We start from the raw sequence: 16,785 nt of genomic DNA on the forward strand, positions 1-16,785 counted from the left end.
CTCCCAGAGCTGGGGAGAGAACCCAGGAGTCCTGACTCCCAGCCCTCCCCTGCTCTAACCCCTAGACCCTGCTCTCCTCCCAGAGCTGGGGAGAGAACCCAGGAGTCCTGGCTCCCAGCCCCCCACCTCTGCTGTAGGCCAGTAGCCTTGTGGCCGTTGCTGAGTGACAGGACTGGAGGGGGTGGGAAAGGGAGGGGATGGAAGGAGGAGGGGCTGGGCAGGGTATAAGCAGAGCACAGGGCTCGTGGAGCTGCCAGATTTGCCGGGGTCTGATGCATGGACAGCGTTTGGGGAGGGGGCAGGTGCGGTGTTAGACGCTCCAACCCCTCGTCTGTACCAGGCTCCCCGGAGATCCGCTGCAGCCCGGAGCCCCTGAAGACGCCGGCCCCCTCTCCAAGGATGGAGGACGCTTGGGGCTATGGCCGCGGCAGGCGGCAGTCAGGTACCAAGGGGCCGGGGGGAAGGCGGGGTGCAGCGGGGTGGGGGTGTTCCCAGCCGCGGGCCAGGCCCCGTTGAGCTGAGCTGGGACGCCAAGGGGATCTTGACGCCAGCAGGTGGGGGTGGGACCGTGTGCCAGGGAGCGGGTCCTGGTGCTAATGTCCCCATGTGCAAGGACCCTGCTGAATTAAGGGGCTGGCCGGGGAATCCCGACCCTCTTGCCCCGGTTCATCTGCCTTTCCCCAGCCCCAGGGAAGCCAGAGGCAAGGGTGGGGCAGGATTCCTCTCCGATCTGGTCTCTCCTGTCCCGTTTCAGAGCCGCCGGAGAGAGCCCGCAAAAGCTGCCCCGTCGCCCAGCTGGATGGCGCCCCTCAATACCGCCGTGGGCGCAGGCAGTCCGGTGAGTGCCCCTGAGCCAGTACATGATGGCAGGAGAGGAGACAGCCCGGCTCCTGTGGGGATTTGTGGGGGGTGGCACCTCCCAACTGGTGCAAATGGGGCTGTCAGTGGGCTCCGCCAACAGGGGAAGGATTGATTGGGCCATGAAGACGGAGCCCCCCCGACGGGGAAACTGAGGCATGGATGTTCTTGCAGCAAATAAGTGACCGAGCTGGGGAGAGAACCCAGCCCCCCTGCTCTAGCCACTAGACCCCACTTCCCTCCCAGAGCTGGGGAGAGAACCCAGGAGTCCTGACTCCCAGCTCTGGGAGGGGAGCGGGATCTAGTGAGTTAGAGCAGGGGGGCTGGGAGCCAGGACTCCTGGGTTCTCTCCCCAGCTCTGGAAGGGAGGTGGGGTCCAGTGGCTAGAGCAGGAAACAAGAAGGTCAGGACTCCTGGGTTCTCTGCCAAAGACTTCCTGTGTGACTTTGTATAAGTCGTCTCCACTTTGTGCCTCAGTTTCCCCGGCTGTCATTCCACCTGCTGGCATGGGCAGCTCAGGGGAGCTCCCCAGGTGACCCGAGCAGCTCCAACTCTTCCTGGCAGGGTGGAACCTGAGTGTTCCCGCCCTCTCCCTGCCCCTGGGGGGCTTCAGCTAACGCTTCCTCTTCCTCTGTCCACAGAGCCGGCCACTGAGCTGAGCCAGATGGGACAGGAGCAGAACGGTAAGTATCCTCCACCCTGCTCTCTTACTGGCCTGCAGCCCTGACCCGCAGCCCCCACCGATCCCAGCCCTGGGCTCTCCCACAGCTTTCCTGGTGCCCCTCACCTCCCTGCTATCCCAGCCCTGGGCTCCCCCCAACCAGTACCGTTGCTGACACGTAGACAGTGCTGAGTTTTGGACCTCAGCCTTCCCAGAAGGTTAGACAGGCACTGGCTATCCCATCACTGCCCACTAGAGGGAAGTCTTGCCCTTTCCTCTAATGCAGGCCCGATACCGGGGTAGATGGGCTCCAAGTCTGACCTGATCTGAAAATTCCTGTGTTCCTAAGAGCCCGGGACAGGACCTGAGCCTAGGAGGCACCAGCGGGGCTGGCCCTTGTTTTGCCAGATGGGTCCGTGCTGGTGGGTTTGGGGCCGGCTGCTCAGGTGTCTAACTCTGGGTTTGTCTCTTTCCCTTCTGCGCTGAGGTCGCTGTCGGGGGCTCCCAGCCACCCCCAAATTGAAGGTAAGGAGCCGGCGTGTTCTGGGGTTTCCCTTCCCCGGTTGGTGTTTTATTGCTGCCAATAAGGGCCTCGGTGCCGGGGTTGGAAGGCGTGTGCTGTGCTCCCAGCTTGGGGGGAGGGGCAGGACTCCTGGGTTCTCTCCTTGGCTCTGAGAGGGGAGTGGGATCTGGTGGTTAGAGTGGGAGGAGGCAGGGAATCAGGACTCCTGGGTTCTATCCCCAGCTCTGGGAGAGGAGTGGGGTCTAGTGGTTAGAGCCGGGGGGAGGCTGGGAATCAGGACTCCTGGGTTCCATCCCCAGCTTGTGTTGGGGGTCGGGGGGGGGTTAAAACAGGTGAATAACCCCACTTCCCTCTCCCCACTCAGTGCCCAGGTCTGGGAGGCCTGCGTGGAGGGAGGGATCTGGGGGGACTTAGCAGCCTGGGGCCTGTTCTCTTTGCAGCACGCGGGCAGCGAGGGGGAGCTGTTCCCCGCCCCGCTACCCCTGGCGCCCTCGGGCAGCGTCTGCACCCTGGACTCCAGCGTGGCTGAGGAGTCGGACCCCGGCGAGGATGCCGAGTCACCCCCGTTCTGCCTGGCCGAGGAGCCGCTGTCCATCACTGAGGAGATCCTGGAGCTGCTCAGCCAGAGGGGGCTGAGCAGGGACCTGGGGACGGAGGAGACACCCTGGGGGCAGGGGGAGCAGCGCCCTGGGAGCCCCGCTCCACAGCCGGAGCAGGTACGTGAGGAGAAGGGGCATAATGGGAGAGAGGATAGAGGCAGCATTCGCAAGTGGATGGGGCACTGGGCTGGGAGCCAGGACTCCTGGGTTCTATTCCCGGATCTGGGAGGGGAGTGGGGTTTAGTGGTCAGAGCAGGGGTCTGGGAGCCAGGACTCCTAGTTTCTGTCCCTGGCTCTGGGAGGGAAGTGGGATCTAGTGGTTTGAGCAGGGTTGGGGGCTAGGAGCCAGGACTCCTGGGTTCTTTCTCTGGCTCTGGGAGGGGAGTGGGGTCTGGTGGTCAGAGCAGGGCCTGGCACTCAGACTTCTGTGTGCCCTCTGGTAACATTTTCAAAAACACTTAAGAGCAAAAGCCCCATTTTCAAAAGCGACCGGGCCCTTCAGAGTCTGATTCTTCCTGGGTCCCGTAAATGGGACTTGGGATCCGAAAGTGCGTCGGGCCTTATGAAACTTCTACCCCGGCTCTGCCAGCGCGGTGCCATCAGCTTTCCGCCCAGCCCGAGATTTGGCTGAGAAATCCCACGATTTTGGCCTGAGAAATCATGAGATTCAAGTGTTCTTTCTGCTCCTTTGACCTCACGGGTTCCCCCTTTTCTGTGCAACCAGGAGGGCTAGCAATGTCCTTTTGGTCTTTGAATCAAAGCCGAGATTCCCCCGAAAGCCCATGATTCCAGGAGCTGGGTGATTATTAAGTGAAACCGCAAGGATCGCGACCGCTGGCCACGGTGCTGTTAGCTAGACCTGGACGGGAAACTTTTCTCATCCTAGGAGCACGGTCAAGAGATGGAAACATTTTCCCTTCCCAGATCGGGACGTAAAATCAAAATCTCAAAGATTTTCTCCAGTTGGAAATTCGTTTCCGTTCCGGTCGTTTCAAACGTTTCATTTCACTTTTGATCCTTTTTTTTTTTTAAAAAAAAAAAACTCGGGGCTCTCCATAAATGGCGTAACACGTTTTGGGGTGATTTTCAAGCCCTGCCCGCCCCAGGTAACACTTTGTAACATGGAAACAAAGCGCGAAATGAAGGATTCACCCATCCGCTGCCGTGTTACCTCATTTTTTACTATTTATATTTTTTATTATTTGGTTTGAACCGGAAAACTGGAATTTTTCATTTAAAAAATGTAGAAGCCTTTCCCCCCCGCCCAGGTGTTTTCGAGGCGAGAAATGCGTCCGTTTCCCGCCAGCGGGGGTCCAATTTCGACGGATCAGCATTTTCTGATGGAACAATCCTTTGCTGGGAAGTATCCTCCTCTAACCCTGCTGATGTGTGCTTTGATCCCCCAGGATCCGCCTCCGGACCGCATCGTGCTGGAAGAACGAGCAGAGGGAAGCGAAGTTCAGGAGGGAGATGCCCCTGGGCGAGACGAGCCCCGCCGTAGCAGCTTCGGCGTGATGCAACCCCTCCCGCCATGCCATCCCTCCCGCAGCGAATCGGAGGAGGAGCAGCAAAAGCAGGAGCGGGGCCCTTCCCCTCTTTGTGTCCTAGAAGACCTGGATGCAGAGGAGGCTGCCGGCAAGCCAGAGGTCCTGGCAGGGGATAATGCTTTGCGTGAAGGGCTGGAAGCATCCAGCGGGGAGCTGGGCGCCACCAATGGGGCCTGCCCCCCGTACGGGGATGGGGCAGCACGGGACTCGCCGCTGACCCGAGACGACCGGCTGCTTATCGAGAAGATCAAGTGCTACTACGAGGCGGGCGAGGCTGCCCCAGACCCCCCCGCTCAGGAGGGCGCCCTCTCCGCCCCTGCAGGTGTGGTGCGGGACTCTGTGCTCCACCTCAACCGCCTCCCCCAGCAGGAGGGCGCCATGGACCGCAAGGGAGGCAGGGCTTGTTGGGCCAAGGCCCGCCCTGCCCGCCAGGAGGATGCTCGGAGGAGGTGGGGCCAGTTTCTTGACCAAAACACCAGCCCTCATGGTGCTAACCAAGAGGATTCTGGGAAGGGGGCGGGCCTGGCCTTTGAACAAGGCACTGAATTTGGCACCAACCAAGAGGCCCAAGAGGATGCTGGGAAGGGTCAGGGCCGACCTATCAACCCAGACATCCATGGCACCAACCAAGAGGATACTGGGAGGGGGCATGGTCAATTCATCAACCAAAACACCCAATCTGGTGCCAACCAAGAGGATTCTGGGAAGGGGCGGGGCCGGCCTATCAACCCAGACATCCATGGCACCAACCAAGAGGATGCTGGGAAGGGGCGTGGTCAATTCATCGACCAAAACACCCAATCTGCTGCCAACCAAGAGGATGCTGGGAAGGGGCGGGGCCAGCTCATCGACCAAGGCACCGAAGCTGGTGCCAACCAAGAGGATGCTGGGAAGGGGCGGGGCCAGCCTGCCAGCCATGCTGCCCTGCCCGCTGCCAGCCAGGAGCCCGAGTACAAGTCGTGCGCGGAGATCCGGCGGGCCTGGCGGGAGAAAGAGCGGGGGGCGGTGGACGCCGTGGGAGGGCGCACCCCCCTCACGAAGCGAGGCAGCAAAGGGCCGGTGGCGGCTCGCGAGCCCCCACCGTTCCTGGAGCCCCTGTGGATCGTGGAGGAGTCTGATCTGGCTGCCCCGCCCCGGCTGCCCCACGGCGACGGGCTCCCTCGCGCCGACGGTGTCCCGCCCGCCGGCTACGCCCCCCTGCCCGGGCTGTCCGAGGACAGTGCCCCTTGCCTGCTGGAGAACTCGGAGCGGATCCTCAGCAAGGTGCAAGCCCTGGCCCGGATGTACAGCGAGAAGATCGGCCGGGCCAAGGCGGCCCGGAGGCCGCAGGACGGGCCGCACCGCCCGGCACCCAGCAGGATGGGCACCCTGCAAAGCCTGCGGGAGGAGATGCCAGGGCCCTGCCTCCCTCTCTGTGAGTCCCAGGGCCTCTGGCTGGGTGGGTAGGACCCTCCACTGCGGCATGGCTTGGAGGGGGGCCATGGGAGGGGTCCGGGGAAGACCCAGGTGTCAGAGGACCCCACCCTCTGTAGGGCACCCCACGGTGCCGCTCTGCGTGCCAGGCTTTCTCCAGCATGGCTCTACCTCTCCCCACTGCTCCCCACCCTGAGTCCCACTCCCTGCCCCCCTGAGCCAGCCAGTCCCCCCTTCAAATCTCTAGGCTGTGTGGAGAATCATGATGGATCCCAGGGCAATGGGGCAACGTGGAGTCCAGATCGGGGCAGGATCTGATCCTCCAGCAGCGCTGGCCTGTTCGCCCCCCGGCTCCCTGGCCGTTGGCTTACACGGACCTGGGAGGCAAGGGGCAGGGAATCTGGATCCCTCTTTACGTCAGTCTCTGCTGTCTGAGCGCTTGTCCCCGGGTGCCTGGACACCAGAGCAGGCTGGACTGCGCCCCGGAGCCACCAGGCCTGTCCCAGCGCTAGATAACGGGTCCCCGACGCAATGACCTGTGGCGTGCGGCCGGCACCGAGCCGCCCAGGGAGACGGGAGTGCGGAGCCTGAGCAAAGGTGTGCTGGGACCCAGGCGTGGAAGGCAGGATCCGGCTGCCTGGAGCTGCAGAGGGGACTCTGTGCCGGCTGTGGCAGGGCTTGAGGTGCCAGAGGAGCGGCCAGATTGCGGAGCTTTCCTTTAGCTTAAGCTGTACAGGCCTGGGTGGATTTCAAGGACGTGGGTTCTAGTCCCAGCTCCCCTAAGCCGATGGGGATGATCCCTGCAGCCTGCAACACATTCATTCTGTGCAGGGAGCATTCATAGGCGCAGCTGGGCCCCGTTCGCGCGCACACAGTCATTCCAGGGGGGATCAGCATAGAAAGCTGGCTGGAACCCCTGCAGGCTGCTCCTGCTCCTCCCCGGGCGGCCGCACAAAAGTAGCTGTCCTGGGACCGGAGCCCAGGAAAGAAAATGTTCCTTGCAGGGGCCTGAGAGCAGATGGGAAGAGCCGCTGGGAAACCAGAGCCGGGGGGCTGGCTCTGGGGAAATCAGACACTGCCATCTGAGCAATGTATGTGCGTCTGAGCAAGAGACTGCAGCCCCCCGTCTGGCACTCGCACGACGGGCAGAGTTACCTGCTCAAAGGGATTCAGGAGTTGATTTGCTAGGACAGATCCCCAGCTGGGATGAACGCCAGAGTAATATCCCCGTGCAGTGGGACTCAGCACCATTCCTTTGACTTCCGGGACTCCTAACTCCCGTTCACACCAGCTGGGGTGGGGAGGGGGTCTGACCCTAGGCTCTGTCCTGCTGGGGTCCCTGCACCCCTAGCTTCGGGGGTAAATTGGGGCCGCGTGCTGAGCCTGCAGTAGGAGAGAGAATAATATTCGTCTCCTCAGCAGGTCTCCGAGTGCTTCACAAAGGGGGTCAGTCTCATTACCCCCCTTTTTACAGATGGGGAAACTGAGGCACGGGACTTGCCCAAGGTCACCCTGGAGCAGCGCAAGGAAGAACTGGGTCTTCTGAAGCTCATGCTTGTGCTCTACCCGCTAGGCCACCCAGCTGCGCGTGGGGATAAGGCACTTAAGTCGACAGGGAGCCGCTGACCCCTCTCCCCTTCTCTCCCCCAGGCGAGCCCCGGATCTACGGCCACGTGCTCATCCGTGAGCCCCTCCTGCACCTGAACTGCATCCAGGAGAACGTGCTGCTGGTGGCCGCCATCCGAGGGAACGCCCTGGATCTGCACAGCGACCGGCCTCCACCTCTCCTGGCTTCCCAGTGCCTGGGTTCGGCCCCGGCCGAGGAGCCAGGGCCCGCCTGGCAGGAGCTTCCCGCCCCCGTGGCTGTTTCACCTCCCCCGCTGCTGGTGGAATCGCCTCTGAAGCTCAGCAGGCACCCCCCGAGCCCAGGTGATCCGGCTGGGGAAGGCCCCGGCACGGGCAGGTCTCTGCCGCCTGCTCCTGGCGCTACCGGTGGAAGTGGCATGACGCCCGAAGCCGGGGACTTTGAGGGAGCCGGGTGCCCGTCGGTGCCAGGCTGCCAAGCCAGGCTGGCGGGGGCAGAGCTGGCGGCCAGCGGGCGCCGGGGTGAGGCGAGCGCCAGGGAGGTTTCCGTGGAGACACCAGCCTCCTCTCCCTTCTCGGAAGCGGCCCTGAGCCAGCAGGCGCCGGAGGTGGCCGGTCCGGTCCCAGCCGCCTCCCCCAGCCCTGCGGAGGAGCGTGAGCCAGCGTGTGTCGGCACGTCTGCCGAGCCTGACCTGCTGGGGCCGGGCCCCTCCATCCCTGGCGCCGGCTCCCAGGAGCCGGCGGGGGAGCAGAACGGGCCTGCCGCCATCCCGCTGCCCGAGGAGCGGGCCCTGGCTTTGGGCAGGGATTCCCCGCCTGGCACTGAGGAGCCATCGCCGGGGCCCGTCAGCTGCGGGACAGGAGAGGCGTCCCCGCCTGCCGCGCCGGACCCTGTCCTGCCGGCGGCACCCTCCGGTGCTGCGGGGTCCCCGTCTCCGCTCCACAGCAACGTCCTGCCTCTGGTAGCTCTGCTGTCCCGGGGCACCCGGCTGCCTTCCCGGGCCACGGGGGTGGCACGCCCGTCCCCAGCTGCCCAGCCCGGCCGCACCGCAGCCCGGCCGGCTCCCATTTCGCCCAGCTCCAGCCTGGATCGCAGCCCCGTCCCGGCTCTGCCGCGCCTCCAGACCTCCTCCCCAGCACACCGGCGCCTGTCCTCCAGCGCCGCGGCCATCTCCAGGTACATTGCCGCCTCCTGCATCAGCCAGAGCCTGGCCAAGAGAAATGCTGCCCCCTCGGGGCCACCTGGCATCCAGCCTCCTCCAGCAGAGACTCCGGCACCCACCAGGCCTCTGCCTGCTTGCTCAGCCATCCCGAGACCGGCTCCCGGCCCCTTGGGGCCACCTGGCATCCAGCCTCCGTCAGCAGAGACCCCGGCACCCACTAGGCCTCTGCCTCCCTGCTCAACCATCCCGAGACCGCCCCCCAGCCCCTTGGGGCCACCTGGCACCCAGCCTCCGTCAGCAGAGACCTCGGCACCCACCAAGCCTCTGCCTCCTTGCTCAGCCATCCCGAGACCGCCCCCCTGCCCTTTGGGGCCACCTGGCACCCAGCCTCTGTCAGCAGAGACCTCGGCACCCACCAAGCCTCTGCCTCCTTGCTCAGCCGTCCCGAGACCACCCCCCGGCCCCTTGGGCTCCAGAGCCCTAGCACCCCCATCTGCTCCATTACCCAGTGAGAAGGCCAATGCCTGGTCCCATTGTACCAGCAAGCGGGACCCTTCCCAGCTCAGCGTCTGCCCTCCCCCCTGTGCCAGCCCCGGGTCGCCCTCTCCCGCGGGCTGTTGCCGCAATTCCAGCTGGCTGGGGGAGCCCATCCCCTTGGCGCCTGGCTCAGCCGTGCTGCTGGCCTTCGACCGTCTCTCGGGGATGTGCCTGGGCCCCCGAGCTAAGCAGCCCACCCCCTTCTCCTCTGCTTCAGAGCCCAGCTCCAGGGTCCAGTCTCCAGCGCCGGCCTGCCAGCGGGTGTGCTCCCCCCCTCCCTCCAGCCAACGCCCTGCAGTGGGAAGAGCTGGCTGTGCCCCCCCACGGCCTTGCTCCTTCGCCCCCTTGCATGTCCCCACCCAGCCTTCCACCCCCCGCCTCTCCTCCCCCCTGCAGCCCACCTCCTACCCCTCCGCCACGTTACCTCAGCCAGGCAGGAGGCCGAGGGGAAACCCCGAGAGCCCCCCATCCCCTAGGGATGCAGACAGGGCGGGGTGCTGCTCCGGGGCGCCCTCTAGCGGCTCAGCCAGTCCCAGCCCCGACGAACTGGATGGCATCAAGTGGCCGGACATCCCCGGCTTGCGTTCCAGGTACGCTGAGCGGGCGGGCAGCATGGGGCCGCCGGGTTCGCCAGAGGAGTACCCCAAAGCGAGGGGGGACTTGGCTCGGGACACGGGACCCCATCGGGCCAGCTACTCCACCACCGTCAACATCCAGATCGGGGGCAGCGGCCGGATCGCCTCCTTCAGCAACGCGCAGGTCAGCCTCACCCACCCGCTGCTGGCGGCACCTGGGCAGCCCAGCGCAAGGCGGATCAACGGCAGCACCTTAGAGACCCCGCAGAAAACGTGACGGGCCAGGTCGGGCGGGGGGGGGGGTTTACAGCCATGGCTGCAGGACCACTCCTGGCTCTGCATGTCCCTGGGACCAATGGGACCAATTTCTAGGGCTGGATGGTAGGGGGGGATGAATTGTTATTGACCCACTGGGGTTGGCAGGGGTGGGGCCAGATCCCCAGCTAGGGTAATTTGGCCCTACTCTATTGACACCAGCTGGGGGTCTGGGCCCATTGACCTCAATTGAATGAGGCCCATTGATACCAGCTGGGGGTCTGGGTCCATTAATGGAGCGACGCCCATTGACCCCACTGCAGTGAGGCCCGTTGATACCAGCTGGGGATCTGGGCCCATTGACCCCAATGGAATGAAGCCCCTTGATGCCAGCTGTGGATCTGGTTTCCTTGGGTGACTTTAGAGGCACAGTGGGGTGGATAAGGCCAGCTGAACTCAAGAGTCTGTCCGTGCAATTAAGCAACTGTCTCTAGCCCTCCCAGGCCAGGAGGGAGCTGCGGGACCTGTTCTGTAAAAGCCGTGTGGCCCCAGCGGATTGTGCTCGTCCCAGCCAGGTGGCCACGGCACCCACGGGCCAACAGGCTAAGTGCTCTCCGCCTTGCAAGCCCCCACCTGAGGCAAACGGCATTCGGTTCTGGCTCTGGGTTGTTTTAACTGCCTAGCTCGTTCCTCGGCGGATTGGGCCTGGACGGGGACCAAAGTGAGCGGTGTGGGTGTTTGTAAAGAGGAGTGGGCACTAGGGGGACACAAACGCACACAAAAGCCTAGCCAGCAGGGGGCAGGATACACACCTGCACGCACCCTTCAGCGTGCACGGTGCAGTACGGACATATGCACACCTCTTTAGCCAGCAGGGGGATCTGCACGCACACCCGCCTAGCCAGAAGGGAGCAGTGTGGACCCACGCAGAGCCAGCAGGGGGCAGTAGGCATACACCCAACTATTTTCCTGCTCCTTTTAAGGGTGAAAACCAAAGTGTCTTCCGGGCCAAATCCTTGCTTCAGCCACACTCTGCTTGAAGCAGCCCAGCAGAGCGAGGGCAGCAGGCCTGGGGAAAGCCATTGTCCTGGTGCAGAGCCTGGTGCATTAAGCTGCGTGGAGCCTGGCTCGGCTTGCTAGACCCGGGGGTCAGTTTGTCTTTGGACTCTGGTGCATTGAGATGCTGAGCTGTGGCAGCCAGACAATCCCTGTTGTGCCTTCACTCTGCTGTTTGGGCCTCCCCGGGCAGAAATCCAGCTCCACAGAAGTCCCCCTTAAACCTGCGTGAGCTGTTGCCCAGGGGTCGTATTCCTAGTTCTGCTACAAACTCCTAGTGTGTGACTGTGGTCTAGTCACTTCATCTGCCCTGTGCCTCATTTCCCCCCAGGGGGATTGTGGACTCTTTGGGGCAGGGTGTGTTGCTTGCTCTGGGCACGGCATACATCTCAATTTTTCCGGGTGCTACTGTAATTAATCTAATAGAAACTGAAACTACGGCTCTGGTGAGCTGAAGCTGGTGCATGCCCTAAAATATGTAGGAAGTGGGAAGTTGCTTTCTCTCCAAGGGAACCACAGGTGTGTCCTCAACACATGCTTAAGAGTTGGCCCCAGGATCACACAGAGCGTGCTGGAAATGACAAGGCAGCCAAGTCCGTCTGTTTACGAGGCCTAAACGCACCTTAAACTCAAATTTGCCCGTAAAAATTGCATTGGGACAGTTGGGTAGAACCGGTTTTTAAAAATATTTGTATCAGATCAACATTGAAATCATCAGCTCAATGTCTGTTTAAACCAGCTGGGAATCTGGCCCCATTGACTCGCCCCGTTTAAACTTGGTGGCTCTCCAGCTCTACAGAGTGGCCACTGGTCCAAATTACTCCAGAATGATTTTTTCCCCCTCCCTAGGCACATAAAACCCTGTAACTCAAAACCACTCCTCAGTTTCTTCCCAGCTTTCCCTGGAGCTGAGTTACCCTGAGATTCTAGTGGATCTCGCTGATGAATTCAAGATGCAAAATACCAGTTTGCTTAAATATTGCACAGGTACAGTAAAATCCCTCCAGATGGAGCAATCCTGGGTTGTGATTTGGATGAAACTTCTTGGGATGTTTGAATCCCTGCTTGTTTTCCTTGAAATTAACAAGGGGAAATAGTGTGTGTGTGTGTGTGTGTGTGTTTCCTTTCCCTAAAAGAGGAAATCAGGAACAGGGTGGCAATAAAATGAGAATAATGAAATAAAGATCGGCTCCTTGGAAAAGCAGTGCAGCTATGTCTGTGGTTTTGCAATGAGTTTTTCTGCTTCATTTCTAAAGCTGGGATTGCACAAGGCAATTTTTAAATTGGAGCAGCAGGTAGTTAAAGAGACTGGTATTTAATATCGAGCCTTCCAGATGGAACCATTTAGCTACATGTTTCTGCAAATTATTTCACAGCCCACCAATTGGGTGGCGGGGGGGGGGGGGGAAATCTCTCTATGGTTATTAGCTCCTTTACCGCTTGTAATGTATGAGCCTGCATGTTTTCGTCCATTTGAGATTCAACTTTTTTCTCCTCTGACTGCTGGGGCAACGCTCGCCTTGGGCAATCTGGCCAAGATGTCAAGGCCAGGTTTAAAATGTCATTCATTTCCTTCTCTTGTGGCCTTTTTTTTTTTTTTTTTTTTTTTTTAAAGGCCAGAAGGCACCATCCTGCCTTTCTGTATAATCCAGGCAGCCAGCCCCTCCTGGCCATTCATGTCCAGCCCATGCCTTCAGGCTAAACTAGAGCCAATCTTTAGCCAGTCTTGATCTAAAGAGTCTGAGAGCTGGAGAATCTGCCCTGTCCCTTGGGGAACTTCTCCAATGGTTAGCTCCTTGCCCCATTACCCACTTGCTGCCCCCTCCCTGTTTCCAGTCTCCCTGCCTCTAGATCTTGTTCTCCCTTTGCTCAATTATCAAGCCCTCCACTATCAACAAACTCCTTCCCGTGTAGGTCCGACCGCCCCTTTTTGACTCAAGCGGCTCATCAAAGGTGGGGGCCATGCAATTGTTCCAGCTGGGAAGAGAAGTTGATGATAGAATCTGGCACCTTTGATGCAATCTTGTTTATTTGCAAGGGACCATACAAAGTCCTGTTTCTCTGAACACAGGTGGACCCAAAACATGAGAGCTCGCTTCCTTACCCACAGCAGCACACATCCTGTGGGTGTGTCTGTCTTTCTTTCTGTGCGTCTCCCTCTCCATGTGCTGTGCCTCCAAGACACTTACCCCAAAATCTATACTCTGCCAAACTCCCCTTCACCAAAGTCTTTTGAATTCCTGAGTGGCTGTGGTTTGCTGTGGTCTTGGAGAATGCTGTTGTATCTTACACTGAAGCTGAATGAAGGACAGCTGTTAGCTCATCCGTTTCAGGGGGTTTAACCCAACCTAGGGCAGTACTTCTAGCCCGACATCACGTCCTCTCCTTGGTTAATGAAATCGACTGAGCTTCCCCAGCCCTCAGCTGGTCTCGTAGCTCCTCTTTGTTCATGGACCTGACTCTGATCTCACTTCCACCTGGTTTACGTCAGAGGGGGCACCAGACTGGAGCTGAGCCGAGGCCCGTCTCGCCCGGTATCCCAGCTCTGAGGGTGGCCAGCGCCAGGTGCTGCAGAGCAAGGTGTAAGAACCCTGCAGGGGCAGATGGGGGATAAGCTCCCCCCTCCCCGCCACATTAGGAATCTGTCTCATCTCTAATAGTCTGAGATCATCTTATGCCCTGAAGTAGGGGGTTCTGTCTCCCTCAACATGGTTGTAAATCGAGCCACTCCCCCAGGGTATTATTATTGACTGCGTTAGCGTAGCACCTAGGACCAGGACACCCCCTCCCCCCATGCCAAAAATTGCATGTTTTCATTGCTATTAGGTGTATTACGGTAGCACTCGGGCGCCCCAGTCATGGGCCAGATCCCATTGTGCCAGAAGCTGTATGTTTTTATTAGCATTAGTTATGTTACAGTAGCACCCAGGAGCCCAGTCATAATCCAAGACCCCCCCACTGTGCCAGGTGCTGTACATTTGTTTTGCTATTAGGTGTATTACGGTAACACTCAGGTGCCCCGTCATGGCCCAGGACCGCATTGTGCCCGGTGCTGTATATTTTTATTGCTCTTAGGTGTATTACGGTAGCACCTAGGTGCCCTGTCATGGCCCAGGACACTTGTCAGGTGCTGTACAAATACAGAACTGTCCTACCTCCAGTGACTTCCTGTGGGGTGTTGTCCCAATGCAGAGGGGTGAATCTCAGCCCTGGGGAGGAATTGTGGTGGAGGTGGCCCTTCCTTCCCCCACCCACTGGGGAACCCCCTTCCCACCCCATCTGCTTTGCCCTGCTTTGTCGCTGGGCCGCATGGTACGTATTTTTCCAGCCTCATCCCCCCCGGCACGGCTTCTATCCCTGCCGTCCCTCGGCCAGTTCTTTCCTGGTGTTGTTTTTGCCTGTCCTCAGAGCCATCCAGCGAATCGACCGATTTATTTGATGTGGCCCCCAAATAACACCCCACCCCTGCAAATGGAAAAGCCAAAAGATAGGAAAAGATAGTGCAAAACCGACACTAGGCCTAGTGCGGCGCTCAGACCAGTGGGTCGGCGGCCAGCTTGCTGGGCTTCTCTTCCCGGGTCTGGGCAGGAACGCGCCCTGCTGGTTAGGGAGGGAGCCAGGACTCCTGGGTTCCACTCTCAGGTCTGGCTTGACGTGTGGTCTAGCGGTGAGAGCCACGACTCCTGGGTTCCAGTCCCAGATCTGGGTTGGTGTGTGATCTAACAGAGAGAGCAAGGGGACCTGGGTTCCTGTCCTAGTTCTAGGAGAGAGTGAAGATCAACAGTTAGCGGAGGGAAGCCAGGACTCCTGGGTTCCATTCTCAGCTGCGTTGCGCCCTCCTGGGCAGACGTGACCCCCTGAGCCATGGCGAGGAGGGGGAGGGTGACACAGGAGGTCGGTGGACATTTGAGTGTGACCAGGGGTGTGCGGGAGCGGGACGGGGGTGAGTGGTAAGTGCTGAAGGCTGTGAAATTGAGAAGGGATGAGGGATCAAGCTATCCAGGTATTCGTATGCTCCTACGCTGCCCATCACCATGGCCTCTGAGCCCCTTCCAAGCGCTAATGGATTGCTCCTGCCAACGTCGCCTCAGATTTCCCCAATGCGCTCCAATCCAACGGAGCGTGGCCTAGCGGTGAGAGCAAAGCACCAGGAGCCAGAACGCCTGGGTTCTTTTCCCAGCTCAAGGTAGCTAGATCTAGTGGTTAGAGCAAGCCAGGACTCCTGGGTTCTTCGTAAAGTCTAGGTGGGCAGTGGCATCTAGTGGTTAGAGCAGGGGTGGGGGGGACTGAGAGCAGGTTTCATGGGTTCTACCCCCAACTTTGGGAAAGGAGTGTGTTGCTTCCCGTCAGTGGTTAGAGCAGGAGGGACCAGGCGCCAGGATCAGGCCTCCAGTAACGTTGTCTCCGTCCAAATCGTTGGACAGCCACTTGTGACCGAATATGAATGTTTACACTTTCCTCTGGGCCAGCGGCCGCCTCGGCTCACACCCCTGCTCGCCAGAGCTTTTGTGGTTTTCAAACAGCTTTGTCCGTTATTTATGCTGTCACAATCACCTTTAAATTAACGCCCCAGGGTTTTTAGTTCCTCTGGCTTCTTGTGAAGTTTGCCTTCTTGTAAATCCATTGGCGGTGGTTAGGATCTGATGTTATGTTACCGGCCTGGTGGATTGGTTTACGGCCCCTGTATCATACGTACAACTTGGTTGGACGTGTTTGTTCTTTTTACTTCTGGTTTGGTTTGGTTTTGGTTTTGTATTAACGTTAATTTTGGAAGAGAAAAAAAAATTGCCAGCCATAAATAAACAGTGATGTTTTCAGTGATGCTGGACTCCCTCTCTCTCTCGAGCAGGCCCTCATTGGAATAACTGTCCCCAGCACATCTCCTTAGCCAAGCTTTCTCAGATGGGGAAACTGAGGCTCAGGAGAAAGTGGCTGCCCCACAATGAGCTGGTGGGATTAGAACCCAGGAGTTCTGGCTCCCGGCTCAACCCACTAGGCCCCTCTCCCTGCCGCAGCCAGAAAGAGAACCCAGGTGTCCTGGTTCTGATACAGCCTTGCTCTAGACCCCACTCCCCTCCCAGAGCCAGGGAGAGAACCCAGGAGTCCTGATTCCCAGCCCACCACTTAAGTGTCCTTCCTTCGTTATGACAGACCAAGGAGCCCCAGAGCCAGGGGCCGCCTCCTGTGAGCAAAAACTCACCCATACATAGCCTCTCTGTCCCCACACCTCTCCCCTCTTCTGCTCCCCCTCTCCTCACAACCCATGCCCTTTTCTGCCCCCTCCCCTCCATACGGAACCCCTCCCTTCCCCCATACATATCCTCCCCCTCCCTTCCCCCACGCCCCCTCTCCTGCTCCCCCTCCTGTCACAGCCACTCTCTTTTCTGCCCCTCCCTACACAAACTTTCCCCTCCCCCATACATATCCTCCCCTCTCCCTCCCCCCCCTCCCCTCACAACCCCCTCCCTTTTCTGTCCCCTACACAACCCCTCCCTTCCCCATACATATCCTTCCCTTTCCCTGCCCCCACACTCCTCCTCCTCCCTTCCCCCACACCCCTCCCCTCTCCTGCTCCCCCTCCCCAGCTGCTCATAGCCCTGACTCACAACCAAGCAGATCAAACCCAGAGCTGGCTGCAGCTGCAGCCGGACAGCCTTTGCGGTGGCTCCCGGGGTGACCCTGGCCTGACACTCTCCCTCTTGCCTTCAGACGGGCTGGAGACATGAAGGGGCTGGAAATGGATGCACAGAACCCCCCTCCCCCCCCACACCCCTGCACTAGATCCCCCCACCCCACCCCTTTCTGGCTCGCTGTGTCCCACAGCTGCTACCGGCTGGGCTTGGGAAGGAACAGGGGCTTGGGGCCGGGGGGGCATGTTTTCTTTTGGAGCTGGGTTCAAACTGGGGCCAGCCACGGTGCAGCTGGGCTCCAATGAGCTGAACGAGGGACCCTGGACTCCTGGGTTCTATTCCCAGCCTTTGGGGTTACAGCAGATTGGGGTCTAGTGGTTGGAG

At 60.0% G+C, this 16,785-nt stretch overlaps 1 protein-coding gene across 2 annotated transcripts in view; it reads left to right on the top strand.

Moving 5' to 3' along the window:
• Window positions 1-15,604, top strand: part of PLEKHG2 (pleckstrin homology and RhoGEF domain containing G2) — a 45,723-nt gene extending 30,119 nt beyond the window's left edge. For both annotated transcript variants that reach the window (XM_084612626.1, XM_084612625.1), the window contains 7 exons: window positions 341-442; window positions 755-838; window positions 1,500-1,541; window positions 2,007-2,044; window positions 2,483-2,758; window positions 4,048-5,602; window positions 7,252-15,604. In XM_084612626.1, coding sequence (XP_084468752.1) covers window positions 341-442; window positions 755-838; window positions 1,500-1,541; window positions 2,007-2,044; window positions 2,483-2,758; window positions 4,048-5,602; window positions 7,252-9,737 — 4,583 coding nt within the window. In that variant the 3' untranslated portion in view covers window positions 9,738-15,604. The remainder of the gene's footprint in view (window positions 1-340; window positions 443-754; window positions 839-1,499; window positions 1,542-2,006; window positions 2,045-2,482; window positions 2,759-4,047; window positions 5,603-7,251) is intronic.
• The last annotated feature ends 1,181 nt before the right edge of the window (window positions 15,605-16,785 follow it).

Source organism: Lepidochelys olivacea, assembly GCF_965140295.1.
Source record: "Lepidochelys olivacea isolate rLepOli2 genome assembly, chromosome: 23".
In the NCBI taxonomy this organism is placed as follows: domain Eukaryota; kingdom Metazoa; phylum Chordata; order Testudines; family Cheloniidae; genus Lepidochelys; species Lepidochelys olivacea.